Raw genomic sequence first — 18,790 nt, forward strand, 5'->3', positions numbered from 1 at the left:
ATTAGTCGATTCATTAGGCTGAAAAATAAAATACCACTATTTTCGGCTCTGATGCTGATTCCTCTTCGAGTCATTTCGCGCCACTTCGGTGAAACTCACTTGACTTTAGTGCAATGAATCACAGCACTATGTTTCACCATAGGAATAATAAACTAGTCAGTCATATTAATAAGAGGAAGAATACTTCTAATTATATATATTTAAAAAAGCTTCATTTTATTGTGCAACAATAACATTTTAGTTCCAGTGAAGTTCATGTCAGATAGAAAATGAAATGCATGGCAAAAGGAAGCAGTGCAAGATATTCCATGCACAAGCATCGCAAGAGGATAAAGTGTGTGTGTGTGTGTGTGTGTGTGGACTGAAAGTTTGTGCTGGTTTGGATATTACAAGTGGTTCTATTCCTGTTTATGAAACACAAAGAAAAGAAAGTGACAGGTAGGAATGAAAAGTAAACAAAAGAAAAGGCGATCAATTCAAGTAAACATAACATTTCCTTCAAGTTTGATCAATTTGGCCCATAACAAATAGAAAAAAACCCACACAATAAAAAGAAATAAACATGTAAAATATGTACAGAAACTTAAAATAAATATTTGATCTCAACAATGTCCATAAACACATGAACAAAAATGGCAGTGATATTTCCCAAGTGGATGAAATGTCTTTTTGAATCATTCACATAGCAGATTCTAAAAAATCTACACCTGAATATGGCAAGTAAAACATATCGTATTAATTATTTCTGTGACTAAAAAAGTAAACGACTTTTACAAATCTGTGCATTACTAAAAAATATACTCCCAAAAATTGCAATATCTTTCAGACATATCAAAAATATCCCAGAGTAATACGTATAAAAAAAGATGGCGTGGAGGAGTTACTGTACATAATGGTACTCATGGCACACGGAGACAATCGGTGTCATCAGCGTCTAAAACCAGGACGCTGATGTGATGGAGAAAGAGACGGACGTCGCTATGTGTTGGCGGAGGAGCGGAGGACGTGGAACCTCTTCAGAGTCATGCGGATGGATCCCAGCTCACGGTTCAGTCTCTCCAGACGGTTCTCTAAGGCCACCTGAGGAGGAACGAGGAGCGGGACATTTAAGCGGCAGCTCATTTTATTTATTTAAGAAATAAGAGAACAACGGGTGCTGCTGTGCGCAACTGTGGTTTGTTTTCAAATTAAAGCTGAATGCTGACGTCAGCATGCTGAAGATGAAAAGTCAGAGGATCAGGATTCATCCTCTGGGGAACACGAATGTCTGCACAATATTTCATGTCAATTCATCCGAAAGTTTTTGAGATATTTTAAGTGATGGATTGACTGATTGATATTATATCTATAGATCCACGCTGCTAGCATAGCTAACATTATTACATTATATATATATATAACATTTAAACATTTATTAGTTTAACAGGATTAATTTTATGTAAATCTACTAATCGGTTAATCAGCTAATCGATAAAGCTGTGTAGTGGAAATTAATTTAATAACACTATTTAAAAACAAGAAAGGAATTTGTAAATAATTATACTCGTTTGGTGTTTAAAATGTTTAAAAAATAAAAGAAAGTGAAAAGTGTCAGTAAAATAAAAATTAGTCAATTTGCAATGATTTAAAAGAAAGAAAAGCAGCAAACCCTCAAGTTTGAGAAGCTGGAACAACAATGACTTAAATAATTAATCTACGAACCATTCAGCTCCAGTTACAACACAAGGAAACGATATGAAGATAATCAATATGTGGAGTCTTACCTCGTCTAACCTGGTCTGAAGAGACACTCTCCCTCCTGATCCAGGCAGCCGGCTCAGAGCGGCCTCAATCTGAGAAAGAGAGAGAGAGAGAGAGAGAGAGAGAGAGAGAGAGAGAGAGAAGAGAAGAGAAGAGAAGAGAGAGAGAGAGAGAGAGAGATCCATATTTAATGTGGTGAATTATTGTGAAGAAGAACTACGCTGCAGATAGATATTAACATCTAAAACGAGTCTATTCCTGACTGATCACAACTTTTGTAATTCTTTTTTTAATCACCACAATAATGTTTAATGATTTGTTTGAATAGAAACTTAAACGTGATGAGCTCAGCTCGTCTTTCACACACATAATAATGAATAAAATTAAAAAACACTCACCTGCAGCTTCTCCTGCGTCAGCTCGTCGAACAGCTTCTCGGCCTCAGCCAGCGAGTGGAGTCCCGAGTCCTCACGGGAGTCCTGCGGGTCGGATCCGGCACAGACTCCCCGATCCTCCTCGTCCCAGCCCAGCTGGGGGTTCCCCTCCGGTGGGTTCACGCTGCGGGACGACTCGGTGTGCTGGAGGTCTGAAGGGAGAGAGAAGACGAGAGAGATGTAAGAGCAGACATATAAAGCACTCCAGCACAACCTCCATAGTACAGATATGAGGTTTATTTTGGATTTGCACCTCCACCGGTTCATATTCCTGGGTTTGCAGGAATGAGTCCTAAAACCCAGCAATGACTCAGCAGTTTCGCATTTTCCAGTTCCCTCGTCTCAAAGTCGATGTTTTATTTGTTTTTAATGTGTTTCTGCTCAGCCATAAGGTCCGTGGTTAACGTTTTAAAGGTTTTAATCTACGTTCCTCTTGTGAATTATAAACCTTCAGGGGCACGAATCATTCCCTCACCACTGAGGGAATCACAGCCACAAAACTGTTCAGAAATGTCATTCTGCGTCTTTTTAATTTGCTTGAATATTGTTTAACTGCTGCAGCGTTTTGCTTCGTCTGAACGTTTCAGACACATCGCCGTGTCTCTCTCTCTCTCCCTTCATGTGTGCACCCGATGAAACATGGACTTCTCCCAGACAGCTTCCTCTGCCTCAGGGATAAATCACAGGATAACCTGAAACATACACATCGCTTCAGATCGAACGGGCAATTATCAGCGCTTCCATTACACAAAACATCAGAGCGGCCATTTTGTAAATAAGAAGAAGCACAACTTGGCCGCCTGAAGAAAAAAAGAACAAAACATGTAAAAATAAATCAAATGGTTAAACCAGAAGAGAAGATCAGAGCCTCAAAGCTCCACCTTGTGACCTCCGTTGCTGTAAACATCTGTTAGATATTCTCTGGAACATCTTACCGTCCTCTCTGTCTGACGGGAAGTGGAGTCTCTTCCTGGGACTGCTGCTGTGGAATGAATGGCGTCTCTGGTCAACCTGTTCATCAGTCCTGCAGACGGAACACAATGTGATGCTGTTATTACTTCATCCAGTGTAACGTAGATAGAAGTCTTGTTTAGGAAGCTGCTGTTCTGTCTCTCTAATAAGCTTTTTAGAGCGTTTTCAAAACACAGAAAAGCCAGAAATAAAGAGGCGACTATAGTGAACAGTTAGAATGTTACGGTGGTTTCTTCTTCTTTATATCTGTTACTTCTGTCTCTCGGTGATTGTTGGAACAGTGGAATAAAGACAGTTTTTTTATATTGTTTCTGTCGGGAAAATAAATCATATTAATTGTACAAACTGTGTTGCACATTGTCTGTTACCAGGGCGTCACCCGTCCCCTGTGTACTAGAGGTAGAAGCTGTGCGTCGCTCACCTGTTGTGCATGTGTTCCTGTCTCGGCATCAGGTGACCAAAGGCAGTGGAGTAGTTCTCAGTGGGGCAGCGTTTAGGACTGGACTTAGCAGACATGGGCATGAGTAAAGTTCCTCTCTTTGCTGGAGGAGAGAGAGAGAGAGAATAGCACAGCATGAATTAAATAGTTATTATAGAAATGTTTCAGGGAGACGTTGAACTGGGAGGACGTACTGGGCGTAGTTTGGGGTTTGTTTCGATGTTCTGGAGGAGGCAGTGACGAGGACCTGTGGCCATCTGGAGACAGACTCCTCTGAGCTCTCAGCAGAGCTGCAGCTCTTTTCGCTGCTGCTCCTCTTCCTCCTCCTCCTCTTCCTCCTCTTCCTCCTCCTCTGAGCTCAGCTCTGGCCGGGACTCCTCCAGGTTTCACCGCCTCCCAGTCCGCCTGAAGCCCCGCTCGCTCCTGAATCACCTCTTTGTGTCTCCGCTCCACAAACCCGACGGTGGTTCTCTGATTGCCGACCCCTGTGGAGAGAAACCGCACCGACGTGATGAGGTCCAATTCAAAAAACTTTCAGCAAGAGGACGGAGGACAAAAATCACACACAGACGTTAGTAATCAGGGAGTCTGATCGGCCTAATTAGAATCAATCAACTTACTTTTATTATAAGAAAAGATAAGATTAACAACAAGAGGCGTCAGTAAAAAAAAGCCCAAATCAGAACTGTAAAGACACAATAAATAAGTAAACTGTAAAAATAACAAAAACTAAAATAAGATACATTCGGACTACTGAGGAAAGTGTGACGAGCATTATTATAATTAACCAAATACAATGAAACTGTCTCTGCTTTAAAGGGAACCGCTTCCTCATTTAAACGATGAAACATGTCGGGCGTGGCTGTGATTAACTGTGAGCCTCTAGAATAGTGTCCTGATTGGACGCCAGTCGCTTCACATCACAGTCGCATACTTTAAAACTGATTGCAGCCATTGTTCCCTTCTGCAGGGAGCAGCCGGCCACGTGCTCTTCATCTTCATCTGCTGTTTCACTTGCCTCAAAAAAAAGTTATATCTCAAAATCTTTGCAAATAAAACTGAATAGCTTACAAGTAGAGAAGTGTTCTTAAACTATGGGTCCTCTTTTCAACCCCCGTCGTCTCCGTTTGTGCCGTTCTAATAGAGTAGTGCGGACGCTAAACATAGCTAAACGTTTGCGTTTTGAAGTCGATCAGTGTGGATGTATTGGTAGTGTGTGAGTCATACTGAGGGTGGTGGAGCTGTTCTTACAGGGGGCCCGGCTCTCCGTGGCTCTGGTCTCCTCCAGCTGGATCAGGGCCCTCATCATGGGCGTCAGGGAGCAGGAGCTCTCCCTGCGAGCGGCCTCCCGCTGGCCCTGCTGAGGAGGCGGAGCTTGTTCACACTCCGGGGGAGACGCACACCTGCAGAACAGGGAGGTCAGTTAAATCCCCGAAAATCTCCACCAAGTTTAGTTGAGAAACATATAAATCTCACAAACATTACATCCACAACGTACCTCCAGCTCCCACCAGCTGAGGAGGAGCCCACAGAGCTTCCAGGTCCCGACGACTGCTCACTGATTGGATACTGTGACTTCCTGTGGACACTCGATTGGTTCGTTTGAGGGAACGGGGATTTTCTGCCGCCGCCGCCGCCGCCGCCGCCGTTCGGCTGCTCGGAGGGGGACTTCCTGCGGGTGACGTCTGGCTCCGCTGTGCATTTACTGGGTGACATCAGCAGGTCGGGATGGTGGAAGAGACTGTGGACGCGTGAAGAGGAAATGTAAACGTAGACGTCCGTGTCTGCAGTAAAACAGCAGCAGCTCTACAGCTCGCTCTGTCGGTCAGAGGACTAAACATGTCACACTTTTAGAGGACACAGTTTATGCCCTAGGAGGCTGAAATAAACAGCACCGACTGTAGATGCATAAGAGAGACAGATCATCAGAACATGGAGGTGCTCACCCAGCCCCGGACGGTTGTGTGTTGCTGTGGGAAGAATAACGAGCCCTGGCCTGGTTCTCGTGCTCCAGCTGCTTCACCTGAGACTCCAGTTTGGAGATTACTCTGTGTGTGGGGGGGGGGGGCAGACAATACATGGTCACAAGACTTAGAGGTACAGACAGACTCTCTGTTGACTTCTTTATGACTAATTCAACATAGTTTAAGATCCATAGATAGACGGAGAGACCGTGTTTCTATTATTTTTGTCCACCAACATTTACATCCAAATACGGAGCGCTGAGAAAAGACGACGCTGTGTGAAGTCTCCAAACACAGAAGCACTATAACCCACAGCTGACCCTTATCTCTCCCTCTGCTGTCATGATCTCCTGCAGCTTCTCTCACTCCACCATCAGACCCTGAAGCTGGAATGTTGCTGCAGATCTTTCTGCTCTGAGGTCGACTCTGTGTTCTGTTCCTCTCGACTGATGCGATGCCTGGAAGGATCCTCGCGTCACAATTAAATGAATGCATCTTTTCTTTTTTAGAGTCGGTTAAATGTAATAAATTCTCTTTTTCATCTGTTCTTAGGAATCACTGCTTTTTCTAGTTTGCTTGTGCATCGTATTCACTTCTTTCCTTGTCTCCTACTCCCTCTTTATTAAAAGGCCACTCGCAGGTCCTCTGAACCTCTCCGTCTTTTCTTTTTTCTCGTGCCGCTCCCTCCAGTTGATCTGTTTCCGTGCTGAAGCGCTCCTATGACAGACATATTGATGTTCTGCGAGCTGCAGTCCGTTATCTGTCCGTGACTCCGCTGAATCGACTGGACGCTTCATCAATGCGGAGTTCACGGAGCTGCAATCGGTGCCGATTTGCAGGCGGAGCTGAAAACCGCAGAGGAAAGTTGCTGCGTAGCGTCAGCCGATGAACGCTGTTATCTATTTCTTTGGACAGCGCAGAGAGCATCAATAGGCCTGTATTGATTAATCCTCTCCATCTGCCCGCTGTCACCCAGACTCCACTGCAGCTCTTTTACAACAAAAAGCTGTAAAGTCACATCTCAGTTATGAGACATAAACGCAGAGTTTCCTGTCGTGTGTTCAGAGTGAATCTGCGTCCAATGTTATTTAAAAACAACACCATGGTCCCTTTGTTTTACTCTCTTCGTTATAAAGATCGGCATCAAATCAAATCAAATGTTTAATTGTTAAACGTTTTTAAGAATTTAGTGATGGGATTTCATGAATCTACACACATTTAATTTACTGTTACTGTCACATAAGACTGGGAAAGTTTGCATGGCTTTGGTTTCTGTATGTTTTAAACAAACCAGATATAACGTGTCCGTTAGAGAGCTTTAGAGGTGCTGGAAGGCGTATTATCTTAACTTCTGCACCGGGGTTATTATCGTAACCTAAAGCGTAAATAAGCTGTTAACATATGAACCTAAATAAACACCATAGCATTTAAAAATGAATAAAACTAGACTGAAACATTAATTCCTGGTTGAAAAAAACGAAATAAAATTGCACATAAATTATTTTTAGTTTAAGTTTTTTATGTGTAACATATCATTACCAAATAAAGGAGAAAGTGTGAATTTATGTCAACTCTCGTGACGTTCCAGGAGATCATTGCTTCACATGATTTAAATATTGTAGTAATTACATTTCAGGTGACAAGTTTTCTTATGAGTTAATAAAGAACTCAAGCTGATTCACCAAATCAAAAGATTTAAACATGACGTCTATTACTAAGCAGTTTCCCCCTGCTTCCAGTCTTTATGCTAAGCTAAGCTAACCATCACATTACAGGCGTGGTGTTAATCCTCTCACTTAAATCTCTGCAGCTAAAGCGAATAGGAGTATTTCTCATAATGTTGAACTATAACATTTTATTAAGTGTCACAGAATGCTAACCGAGGCTAACAGTTGATTGAGCCTCTTTATATTTATAGATGTGCAGTCGTCGGATACCAGAAAAAGTATTAAACAGATTGCATAACTATCGTAACTTGATATTTTCTAGAGTAACTAGAACTGGAAATGAGAGTTAGAGCATGAAGCCGCTCACCTCTTCAGCTCTGATATCTGATCCGTGGCATCGACCAGCTTGTTCTGTGTTGACACCAGGTTGTTCTGTGGATACACAACGATGAAGGAAGACATGGTTGTCACTGCTGACATGTTTAAAATGATGATATATATATATATATATATATATATCAGTTCCAGTTAGAGATCCTTTACCTTCATTCCCTCGTGCTCCTTCACCAGAGAGTCATATTGTCCGAGCAGCTGAGGACACAAAACAAACAGACGTCCGTTATAAAGATCATCAGTTATAAAGATCATCAGTTATAAAGAACATCAGTTATAAAGATCATCAGTTATAAAGATCATCAGTTATAAAGAACATCAGTCATAAAGATCATCAGTGTTGATGACAGAGAGTTGTTCACCGATCTGACACCAGTGCTCCTTTTTCCCAACCTTAACGTCTGCATGACGTCCATCGCTGCACCTGAACCTTTGGGATCGATCTCATGTATTTGGGATGTTTTACTACAGTAGATGAGTTTGAGTTTAGGAGTCTGAAATACGTCCACAGCAGAACATTACTTTGCTCCCGTGCTGGTTCTCCTCTCCGTTTCTCTAAACTCCATCTACTGTCGGTGAGAAACCAAAACCATCCAGAATGTGTCTGTACTCTAGCTGTTGTTAATTAGATGTATGAGGCATTCTTCTATATCTGGCTTTATAAATTGGTAAAAGGCGTCCAGAGTTTAAAACCGTTCTCTGAGAAAAGCTACGTTGAGTTGATGTGAGCTAAATTCAAACACACTTCTGGTTTCACAGAACATAAACGGTAAAGTTACGTCCCGTCTGGCCAGATACTCGGTCTGAGCAGCTGCTGATCCAACTGATCTGATTGGTGCATCCTTTAATGGAAGACTCCAGAGTGGGGGGATGTTAATCTCAGACTCACATCCTGCAGCATCTTGTACTCTCTCTCCCTCCTCGCCTCCCTCTCGTCGGCCTCCCTGCAGGTTTTCTGCAGCGCCTCCTCCAGCTGACGAACGTGGGCCTTCAACCGTGCTGCCAGGGCGTCCTTCTCTTTGCCCGAGCTCTTGCTGTCTTCCAGTCGCTGCTGCAAGGACTTCACAGCAGCTCCCGCTACGGCGTACCGGTCCGGCCACTCCGCCTGACGAGGCAAAGTCAGGTCAGAAATAGGGAATATTATATAGGAGATACTGATGTACTGATTGCAGAACAGAAAATATATCAGGTCATCCGCTGCAGGTAGAACACACGGCAAGCTGCGCTGTGATAAAGTTGAGCCAACCTTGCAAAGTGAAGCGATTTGGTTCCTTTTCTGGCAGATTTATGACTTTAATCTCAGAGAATATCAAAGTTTATTCTTGTAAATTTATGACTTTAATCTCTGGGTTTCCCTCTGATTATTCCTCCTCCTCCTTTACCTACAACGGCCTTAATAAAAGGTCGCAGTAAGGGTTCCTTTGACGAGCGTCATGCGTTATATGCAGGGTTTGTTTATTGGGGTCAAACTTAAAACATCCTCAAAATCCAAAGTTTGTGTGCACTTTAAAGCCCAATAACAAGAAGCTGAAGGTCTGAAGAAATCATGACTTAATAATAGATTCAAATCTATTCATCACTTTTAAGACCATTATGAATTTAATTTAAGTCATTTATATCTCTGAATGAACGTGACGTGCCTCTAGGTTTTAGTCATTGTGTATTTTTAGATTTCCTTGCTGAAGAGCAGTACATTTAAAACAACAACAGAATACGTTTATCTCTACACACACACATAAACGTAACAGATGCTGTTTGCTATAATAAAAGAAAACACTTGTGACCAATAATGTAAACAGGAATCGGAGGACTGATACCAGTTTTTTCTCCAAAAAGCAGTTTGTTGCCTCGAGTTCTTGAATGTGACCGGTGGCCTCAGCCAGAGCTTCCTCCAGATGTTTGCACCTGTAAACAAACAGAAATCACAACAACACAGAGTTAGGAAACTAAGTGTGGCGTCTCTGAACTTTGAATATGAATCATTTGTATTCTCAAAGACGAGTCAATTGTTTAATGTGGCGATAGGTCCGTTTCTTTGTTGCTTTAACTTATCATTCATGATGTAAATGTTGATTTCACAGCGTAATGGTGATAGAAATATAACACCTGTAATCCTGGCTTTCACTTTGCAATTCTGCCTGACGACGGCTACGATCTCCTGGCGAAATTAAGTCTCAATTTACTCAAAGGCTTAGTGCTGTAACCAAAACAGGAAGTGGATAATAGCGCCGGGTCTCTAGTTACCGAAGACAATCAATGTAGGTTCTTCAGTTACTACACAGAGCAGAGGAAGTGGAAAACTATTCTGTTGTCTTTGTGACAGCGGAGCCAACAACAACACTTATAAACACTAGGAGTTCCCCTTGTTTCCTCTTTAAATTCACATTATTAAAATCAGGAATCTGCATGAATGCTTCGTGTTAAATGGCTCGACTTCTTTGTTCCTGTAACGTGTGTTACATCTGTTCATGCACGGATTCATATGTAAACATACGGAGCGGATAAGTTCAATCTAGACCGTGGAAACTCTATCAGCTGAGGAAGGCTGTGAGATGCGGCGGAAAGCTCCAGAAAGTTAGTAAGGAGCCCTTTTTCTTCTTCTTTTCTTTCCTCTAAAAACCCCGTATATCATATCGATACAAACATGGTGAAAACAAATCACGAAGGGACCATCTCGTATCTCCCCCGTCCCATATTGTCCAGAAATAATGTCGTGCACGAGTGAGTTGTAGAGCAGGAAGAGAAGCTTCTCCGTGCAGTTAAAGAAAGAAGAAGTGAAGAGATACCTCTCTGTGAGGGCCTGGTTGCTCTTCTCTAAACCACGGGGCAGATCTCGGAGTTTCAGTTTGTCTCGCAGCGTCTGAATCTCAGACTCGTAATATGCTTTCAGATCAGCAACGTGTCGAGAGTGCTTCTCTCTCAGGTTCTGCCTCAGTCTGAGGAGACAAACAGCAGAAGAAGAATGAAACGGTTGAACGTGGACGACTTCTGTGGGAGTAAACAACACAGAGTGATTGAAGTGCAAACTACTTCTTCTGATTAAAAACAGCTTTCTAAGGCTTTGCTCGGGCGGACTCCTGCTTCTATCGGTCTATAAATTACTAAGATTCTACAAAAATTCTACAAAAATTGGAAAACAAAAGGAGTCTATTTGTCCAACATGTTTCCAAGTGTCACCAATGTTCTCCGTGCTTTGTAGGAGAACAGATTTCATGTGTTTTACAGAATCAGGTCACTAAAAAAGGTTTATGTGGGACGAGATTTTAAATGAAACATGTTTTTGTTGAGATTTCACAATTTGAAGCTTTGTTTTGGCTGCTTTTACTGACGGTAACGTTCGTTCAAGGAGCGTCGGAAAGATAAAAGTCTGACGATACCGACGGTTTTTACAGCTCCTGGTTGTGATCAACGGTGTCGTTTTGGCGATTGTTTAAAGAAAACATGCTTTTCAATCCCGCCGGCGGGTTTTGGGGTCATTTTATCGTAAAGAACTTTGTAAATATGTTGAAGAAAAGTGCTGAATAAATAACACTAATATATTTAACATCAAGCAGTGTGAACAAACAGAGCAACCTGTGCATGTTACACTCACAGAGAAAGAACGACGGGATCCTCCAGTGATGACGCTCTCTCCATGTGTGGACTGGCTGCAGGACTCGGAGACGCGCCAAAGGCCGGACGAGGCTTCAGGGTGCTGGTGTGGGTGCGACTGCCCTCCTCCTCGCTGGGTAAGAGGGCGCCGGCGCCGCGTTGCTGGCTGGACGTGTGGGAGCCGGGCTGGGTCCTACCATGCAGGATAAACGGGGCGACCTGGGACGCGTTTCCCCACAAGCTCTGCACGTTAGAAGGGGAAGGCCCGGCCGCCGAAGCGCTGGAGGTGTCGGAGATGCAGTCCGTGTCTCCGGGGTTGGGACTGTCGGGGGTGACGGGGGTCCCCATTCTGGGGTAGTGGGGGGGCTGGGCGGCGAACGACGGGCTGCTGAAGTGAGAGGGAGAAGTGAAGCCGGAGGTTCGATCCGACTGCCGCTGGTTTGCTGCTGGGTCCAAAGTCAACACCTAAGAAAGCAACAACGTGGGTTAGAGCAGTGTGGGGGACCCACTTCTATTAACTATGGTGACCCAATACAGGAACGGACCATAATCTACTAAATGAACATCATGCTGTATTGAAGAAGACTTGAAACTAGAGATTGAGACCATAAACTCATGTTTACAATGTTTACTGAGGTAATAAATCAAGAGAGAAGTAGAGTCATTTTCTCATAGACTTCTATACAACCAGAGGAGTCGCCCCCTGGTGGACATTAGAGAGAATGCAGCTTTAACACATGGAGGTTGCTCTCTGAGAATAACTGGGTTAGAGGCTCAGCCCCGGAATAAACTGATCACTAATGAGAAGCGTGACGTACCTGTGGAGACGAAGGACTGGATGTGACGGAGCTTTCCCAGTCGGAGCGTTTACAATCAGATCTCTGCTTGTTGTGATAGATGTCTCTGAGAGACGGACGAGGCTCCTGAGACGGAGTCTACAAGAGACGGAGATGAGACACTCAGGACGGGAGGTTCCTCAAACAGAAGTGTGTCCAGGTACCCGTGTCCTACAGGTGTGTTTTTAGTTGTTACTCACGAGACTCAAGGACGCCTCTTGCAGGAGGAGGTAGGCGCCGCTGTCGAAGCTGTCCGGTAGAGGGTGATACAGTTCACTCTCAGTCAGATGCCAATACGTGAGGCCTACGACAGAGTGGAGAGGGAGGGGCATTTAATCTACTTAAAAATATATATATTTAAATATATCTTGTGAGAAAACATTAAGAACTTGGAGACTCTTTATCTGAGTCATGTTTAGTTTTTGAAACAGAGGAGGGATACGAAGCTGTTGCAGGAAAGTAAAAAAAAAAAAAATGTATACTAGAAAGTGGAAAAGTGAAACATTCAAAATGTTAAAATCACAAATTTGGGATTAATTCTATCGATTTAAAACCCCAATGGCAGCAGATTTGGTATGATTCCTGTAATGTTAATGTTTCATGCTCCTTTAAATATATATAAAGATTTAAAGATTTAAGATTGCAGTAGGAACCAATGTGCTGAGAGTCAGGAAGTCTGAGACACGATCTAATACATGTTGGTTGAGGTCTTTTCATGGGATGTAAAGAAACATATAAAACATTACCAGACTCATCCTTTAAATGAAAAGAGTACTTCAGATAATAAAGTGTGTCAAAGTGTGTGAGGTGATTATTGTTCCTCATGAGAAAGCCCTCAGAGATACCACAGTGCCATCTTCCTGTCACCTGTGGCAGTTGCAACATAACATGTAACGTCTTGTGTTGTGCATTCTGTCACCGCGTCAGAGTGATTTCCTCCTCGCTGTGTTCTCGTCTGAGTCGGTGAGTTGTTACCTGAGGCCTCAGACATCAGGCTGTCACTCCTCCTCAGGGGGAACGAGCTGGACGGCGGCCCGGCCGGTTGCTGCTGAAGCCGGATAGAGAAGAACAGATGAGACTCAGCAGAGCGGGAATGTCATCGGGACTAGGGCTGCAACTAACGATTATTTTAATAATCGATTAATCTGTCGATTATTTGTTCGATTAATCGATGAATCGGATAAAAAAAAAAAAACCATTAATTTCCAACCCTGAACTGACAGTGCACATTCACAGAGCAACACATCTTCACAAAGTGCACAAACAGGTTGCTTGAACATCCCTGAGCTGTTAAAGTAATTATTTAAAAAAATAAATGGACTAATATCAGGAGTGGGGTTCAGCGGGTTTACCCACGCCTCTCAGTGAAGGGTAGACACGCGCTGATCCACTCAGTGAACAGCTTTCAGGCCGATAAGCCACGCCCCCTCTCCGGCGCGATGCACGCGAATGAACACAAATACTCCCCCCGCGTTCATCGCGTTTGGTGGTCACACCAAGGTGTGTGAACACCAAACGCGGTGAAGATCGTGCAATCGTGACCAAACGCGAGGTCCCCGGCGGCGGCGGCGGCGCGAATGACGCGAATATAATACAAATCGCGTAAATCAACTTCCGGTGTTGTCATGGCAACGTTTATACGCCGGTCAGCGTCAGCTACAGAACCGGAGTCCTATTCCATTATTCCAGCTGCTGTGAACACTCAAACATCTCCGCCACTTATTGAGTGGCGTAATAATCGCCAACACAACGAATCGATAATGAAATTCGTTGCCAACTCTTTTAATAATCGATTTTTATCGATTTTATCGATTCGTTGTTGCAGCCCAAATCGGGACCACCAGAGACATTTACATCAAAACAAAACATCTCTGCAATCTGTTACCACGTGCTGAGCCGTACCTGGTCTGGAAGGTCTGAGCTCTCCGGGGGGTTCTGCTTGTGGGATTCTCTGATGCCGAGCGGCGGCTGCTCCTCGTACTCGGGGATTTGGGATGAAGCCGGTCCTGCTTTGCTCTTCTTGGACCTGAGTTTCTGCCTCTGGGCCCAGGAGGTGAAGAGCTGGCTGGTGCTGCCAACAGAGAGGAAGGTTATCGTCTTCCCACCGAGGACTCGTTCCTGCTAACCGTCGCTTAAGTCCCTTCTGAACTGAGATAAAGGGTGTTTCAGTACGCCGCTCTCATTTGATGAATTTATTTACCCATGACTTCACTGACATTTAGCAGCTAAAGAGCAGCTATATTTCACTCAGGAGTCGGTGGAGACCAAACCAGAGCTAAGAGAGAGAATATTAAACTTACATTCATCACGCGACACAAACACAAAGACTCCAAATCATTGATAACGTTCCTCTGTATGCTAGTTGTGTAAATAAGTTACTTTTTGCATCATATCAACGTAAAAGGTGATGATACTTGTTTCCCCCAAAGTGGCCCAAAAAGAAACAGTTATTGCAGATTTAATAACTCATCAAACAGAACCGTTAGCCCGATATAAAGCAGAAACTACGTGGATGGATTAACCAATTAAACAAGAACTGCACAGGGAGCTAGTCAGTCTGTGTGTCGGCCTTACCCAGAGGTTCTCTGCTGGTAGTCTAACGGGTGAGTTTCATCCACTCCCTGAGTCCTCACATGTGAAACATCCTGCTGGCCGCCAATCACATGTGTCTCTGTGTCTTCCTGGAGGTCAGGGGACCAGTGGTGCTTCTCCCTCCCATGAAAACCGTCCTCGTCCTCCCCCGGAGACCCGGCAGGTTCCAGACCCGTTTCCCAAGCGGACAGAGTGCCGTACCCGCTGCTGAGCACCGTGGTCGCCCGCTCTCCCTCCTGGTCGGTGGTCTCCGGTCTCTGGGGCGGAGGAGGATAAGAGGAGCTGAAAGGGAGAAGAAGGGCCGGGGCTGCCGGGCCGTCATTGTCACTGGCCACGTTTTTGGGGAGCCTGTAGTCGCCGGAGACGAGGGGGAACATATAGTCCTTTGAGTTTGGGGGAGTTTTGGTCACCGAAGTCGGAGAGAAATCTGTGTGTGGCTGGCGGTTCTGGAGCTGAACCAGGGCCTTAATTTCATCCTGAATCAACTGGAAAAATTAAAAAACAACGTTGTTTTACCGGATAAACAGTTATTTTATCATGATAAGACATAACTAAATGCAGTCCTACCTGTATTTGGCACTGGTATTGTTCTTGCTGAGCGAGTATTTGCCCTTGGTATTGCTTCTCAACCAGCTGAAACAGATGCAACCATCGGCCCTGTTGCAGAAATAAATGTACGTGTAATTACTCAAAGCACGACGTTAACCTACAGTAGAACAGCTGGGGCAGAGCCACGGTGAATCTTAATCACACTGACACTCCTTATCTGCCTTTGACTTGTCTTCTCATCTTCATACTGCAGAGCAAAACTGGAAACACAACATCTGGTGATCCTAAATTGAAGCATGAGCTCCCATACAGCTCACCTAATGAGCCAGCACAGTTACACACACACACACACACACACAAGACACCAGGTTACTCTGAGAAGGAGGAGACGCAGCCTTTAAACCAGGTATATTAACTTGTTAAAAATGATTATTCCAAGCAGAGTCTGGAGGAGATGTTTTACTGTTGTAGCGATTCAATGTGCTGCATTGTCCACACGTGAAGCTCTTCATCTGCCCACCGCCATGTGTGTCCACACGGACCATCTGTGTGCAGCCCGACATGTGTGAATGTATGCAGCAGAGACAGAACCATGTGCCTGGCCTACATCCTCCTCATTACACATGTACATGGAACAGAAACCTGCTTCCTCCAGAGGGGAACATATCTAATCCCCATGTCTGATTACTACTTTACCAAATCAGAAAATAACCTTTTATTCCCCTGATTCACGCTTTGTTCTCACTAACGACGGTCCTGCTCTGGAAAGAGCACCTCTCTCTCTCTCTCTCTCTCTCTCTCTCTCTCTGTTCTCTCTCTCTCTGTGCTCTCTCTCTCTGTGCTCTCTCTCTCTTTAAATGCATGTAAATACTCTGAGTGAAGAGTGTTTGTATTTCTGAGGGGAAGCAGCTGTGCACCACTGTGATTGTGACACAAACAACAATAATTCTTTAGTCATTCAATAACCTACCAAAGACTTGTTAATGATCAGAAGCGTCTTTGCTCAGGTATGTAAATTAAAAGGCAGTAATCCTGATGAACTATGCAGTGAAGTGTCTTTGGTGTTGTAGCACATCACAGTTGTCTGTTCCATGCAAATCACATCCTGTGTCTGAAAAGATCAGCTGCAGCGAGGTGCTCTGTGTGTGTGTGTGTGTGTGTGTGTGTGTGTGTGTGTGTCTTACTGTCAGGTGTGATCCACACACAAAATAAAAGTGACAGCTCAGACTTGAGGCCGCCAGCTGCAGAGCACAAGAACAACTGCCACAGCAGCTAACCTCCAACTTCACTTTCCACGTCATCAGTATTTACACTCTCACTTCCACGTTCTACAGTAACTGTCGTCTTTCTTGCTCTGTGGTGTTTTTCTCACCTCACAATCCTTCCAGATCTCCGGGTCGGTCTCTCCGCTGCTCTGGATCTCCTGCACCAAAGCTCTGAGGGTCTCCAGGGAGCTGGGGTTGATGAATGGGAGGCTCTTCCCTTGTTCAAACGCTTCATCTGTGCTCAGACACCTGCAAGAAAAGCACATCATATTAATTCAACCAGGATTAAATATCAGACTAGGACCTAGATACACTGGACTCTGGATGCCACAAAATGAAAACAATGACCAAATTAAAGCTCCAAAAGTTTTAAATTCAAATACATTTTCTGTGAAGTTCAAGGAAATTCAGAAAACCACAACACTGTTCTTTCACAGGAAATAGATTGATATTTTTAGCATTAAATTTATCACAAAGTGGGAGGACGTTTATATTGCCCTCTAGTCTACTGGTGGCCACGGTTTCATATCTTATCTCTGCACACAGAAATGACAGTTTTCCATAAACAGCAGCGTGTTTCCAGTTGCTGCACCTGATCGTGTTGCGTGCTGGTGTGATGTCCATGGGCCTGCTCTCCACAGTGCATCCTGCTGTTTGGGAGGCCGCGTGTCTGTCCTCTGAGACGGCCAGCCCCGAGGCCGATGTCCCCTCGGAGGACACCAAGGAGGTCTCACTCTCCTTACCCCCATCCCCGTCAGGACTGACATGGCCGTGGCTCAGAGCCCCCGAGCTGGACACATCCTCAGAGATACTGTCATCTGTGGACATGTTTATGGGCCCATGCAGAGGGGGTCAGTCTGACAGCTAGGAACCAAGAGAAGGAGGAAACAAGACATGTGATGAGGACTAACTACTGCACACACACGTACTGATATGCACTTCCTACACTCTCCATACACACACATCAATACTACTACTGTATTACTCGCCTATAGAGTATTCATATACTACTGTCTACACAGAACATATCAGATTTATAGCGTATGGAACATATTCATCATACCTCCAGATATTTATTCTGTATAGAACGACAAGCATTACTTGTAATCACACTCTGCACTTTATATTGTTTACTATACCTGCACTGCCTGCTATGTTCATACTGTACATATCTCAGCTTATTCATACACAGCGATAACACTGTATACACCTGGTTATATTCTAAACTGTATTTTGTTGTCTCAGAACCAGAATGACAATAAAGTTGAATACAATCTAAACTAACTGTCAAAATAAGCTTATTACACAGCTGTTATAGCTCAGAATAAGCACCCAGTCCATGCTATATTTCTGACCTTATATCTGCAGTCAACATGCAACAGTTAACAAAACATAAACAGCAATATTTAAGCTAATGTGTCATTAGCATCTACCACCCTTCCTTGTCTGTCAAGACCTGCGTTTCCTGTGTGACAGCTCGTCTGAACAGGCCATGTTTTTACTGCTAATAGCTCATTTTACCGCCACAGACAATCATCACATTCAACAAGACAGCTGTAATTAGCCATGTAGCTACATTAGCTTCTTTAGCTATGGTGTCAGACAGCCAAATAGCCACAACTGATAAGCAATTGGTTAGCTAGCTAGCTAAGTTGAGCTAAGTTGTGTTTATTACAGCTTTGTAAACACAGCTAAACAGCGCGCGGGAAATTACAACACACATGAACAGAAAAGGTAAACAATGGCGCAGATACATAAAATACATAGTTAACGTACCCGTTGACTTGTATCTTCGTTTCCTCCATATTTCTGTATGAGTAGACGAGTAACTACTGTTAGCTGGTTGCTGGTTGGCTGCTGCACTGCAGTGATCGCTGTGCTGCTGTAACGTTCACGGTCCTCGCGTCGCTATTGGTCGGGCTCTAATCAAAAATACAGCGCGGTGATTGGTCGTCACTTTCACTCTGTGTTTCTATTGGCTGTTCATGGGGGGAAAGGGGCGTACACGTCTCTTGGGACAAAAAGTGACAGAAGAAAACCTGCTGACAGTTTACATTGTTCTACCTTCTTTCTGTATTTTCCACACTGTAGTACGGATACTTTTACTTGAGTAATATATCAGAGTACTTGTTCCTCCACTGCATCTGAATAAACAAATTATTCTTGTATTCATATATTATACAAACAGTAAATTCAACGTGCAGCTAATTATGTAAAACAATTAATGACATTATGCACTTTACTGTACAGCTTTTAGCATTATCTAATGTACATCCTGTATTAAAGTATATTACTAGTATTGCACTGTGTATATTCAGTAAGAGTCCTAGTTTTCTTTTTAAAATTTG

General features: G+C 43.8%; 1 protein-coding gene across 4 annotated transcripts; it reads right to left on the bottom strand.

Moving 5' to 3' along the window:
- Positions 1-227: 227 nt before the first annotated feature.
- Positions 228-18,300, bottom strand: mphosph9 (M-phase phosphoprotein 9). Of its 4 annotated transcripts, none has more exons than XM_079178571.1 (24): positions 18,219-18,300; positions 17,035-17,306; positions 16,550-16,691; positions 15,196-15,285; positions 14,611-15,113; positions 13,939-14,107; positions 13,012-13,081; positions 12,237-12,340; positions 12,019-12,135; positions 11,202-11,665; positions 10,396-10,545; positions 9,427-9,514; positions 8,499-8,714; positions 7,760-7,807; positions 7,584-7,648; positions 5,532-5,633; positions 5,084-5,326; positions 4,837-4,988; positions 3,780-4,070; positions 3,568-3,688; positions 3,110-3,198; positions 2,139-2,326; positions 1,764-1,832; positions 228-1,080 (listed from the first exon to the last, which is right to left on the bottom strand). In XM_079178571.1, the coding sequence occupies exons 2-24, from the start codon at positions 17,268-17,270 to the stop codon at positions 979-981; spliced, it is 3,819 nt and encodes a 1,272-aa protein (XP_079034697.1). In that variant the 5' UTR covers positions 17,271-17,306; positions 18,219-18,300; the 3' UTR covers positions 228-978. The 4 variants fall into 4 exon arrangements, with proteins under 4 accessions (XP_079034697.1, XP_079034695.1, XP_079034696.1 ...); XM_079178569.1 differs by having other exon boundaries at positions 4,813-4,988; XM_079178570.1 differs by having other exon boundaries at positions 13,012-13,084.
- Positions 18,301-18,790: the final 490 nt, after the last annotated feature.

This window comes from Pholis gunnellus (assembly GCF_910591455.1).
Source record: "Pholis gunnellus genome assembly, chromosome: 18".
Lineage (NCBI taxonomy): Eukaryota > Metazoa > Chordata > Actinopteri > Perciformes > Pholidae > Pholis > Pholis gunnellus.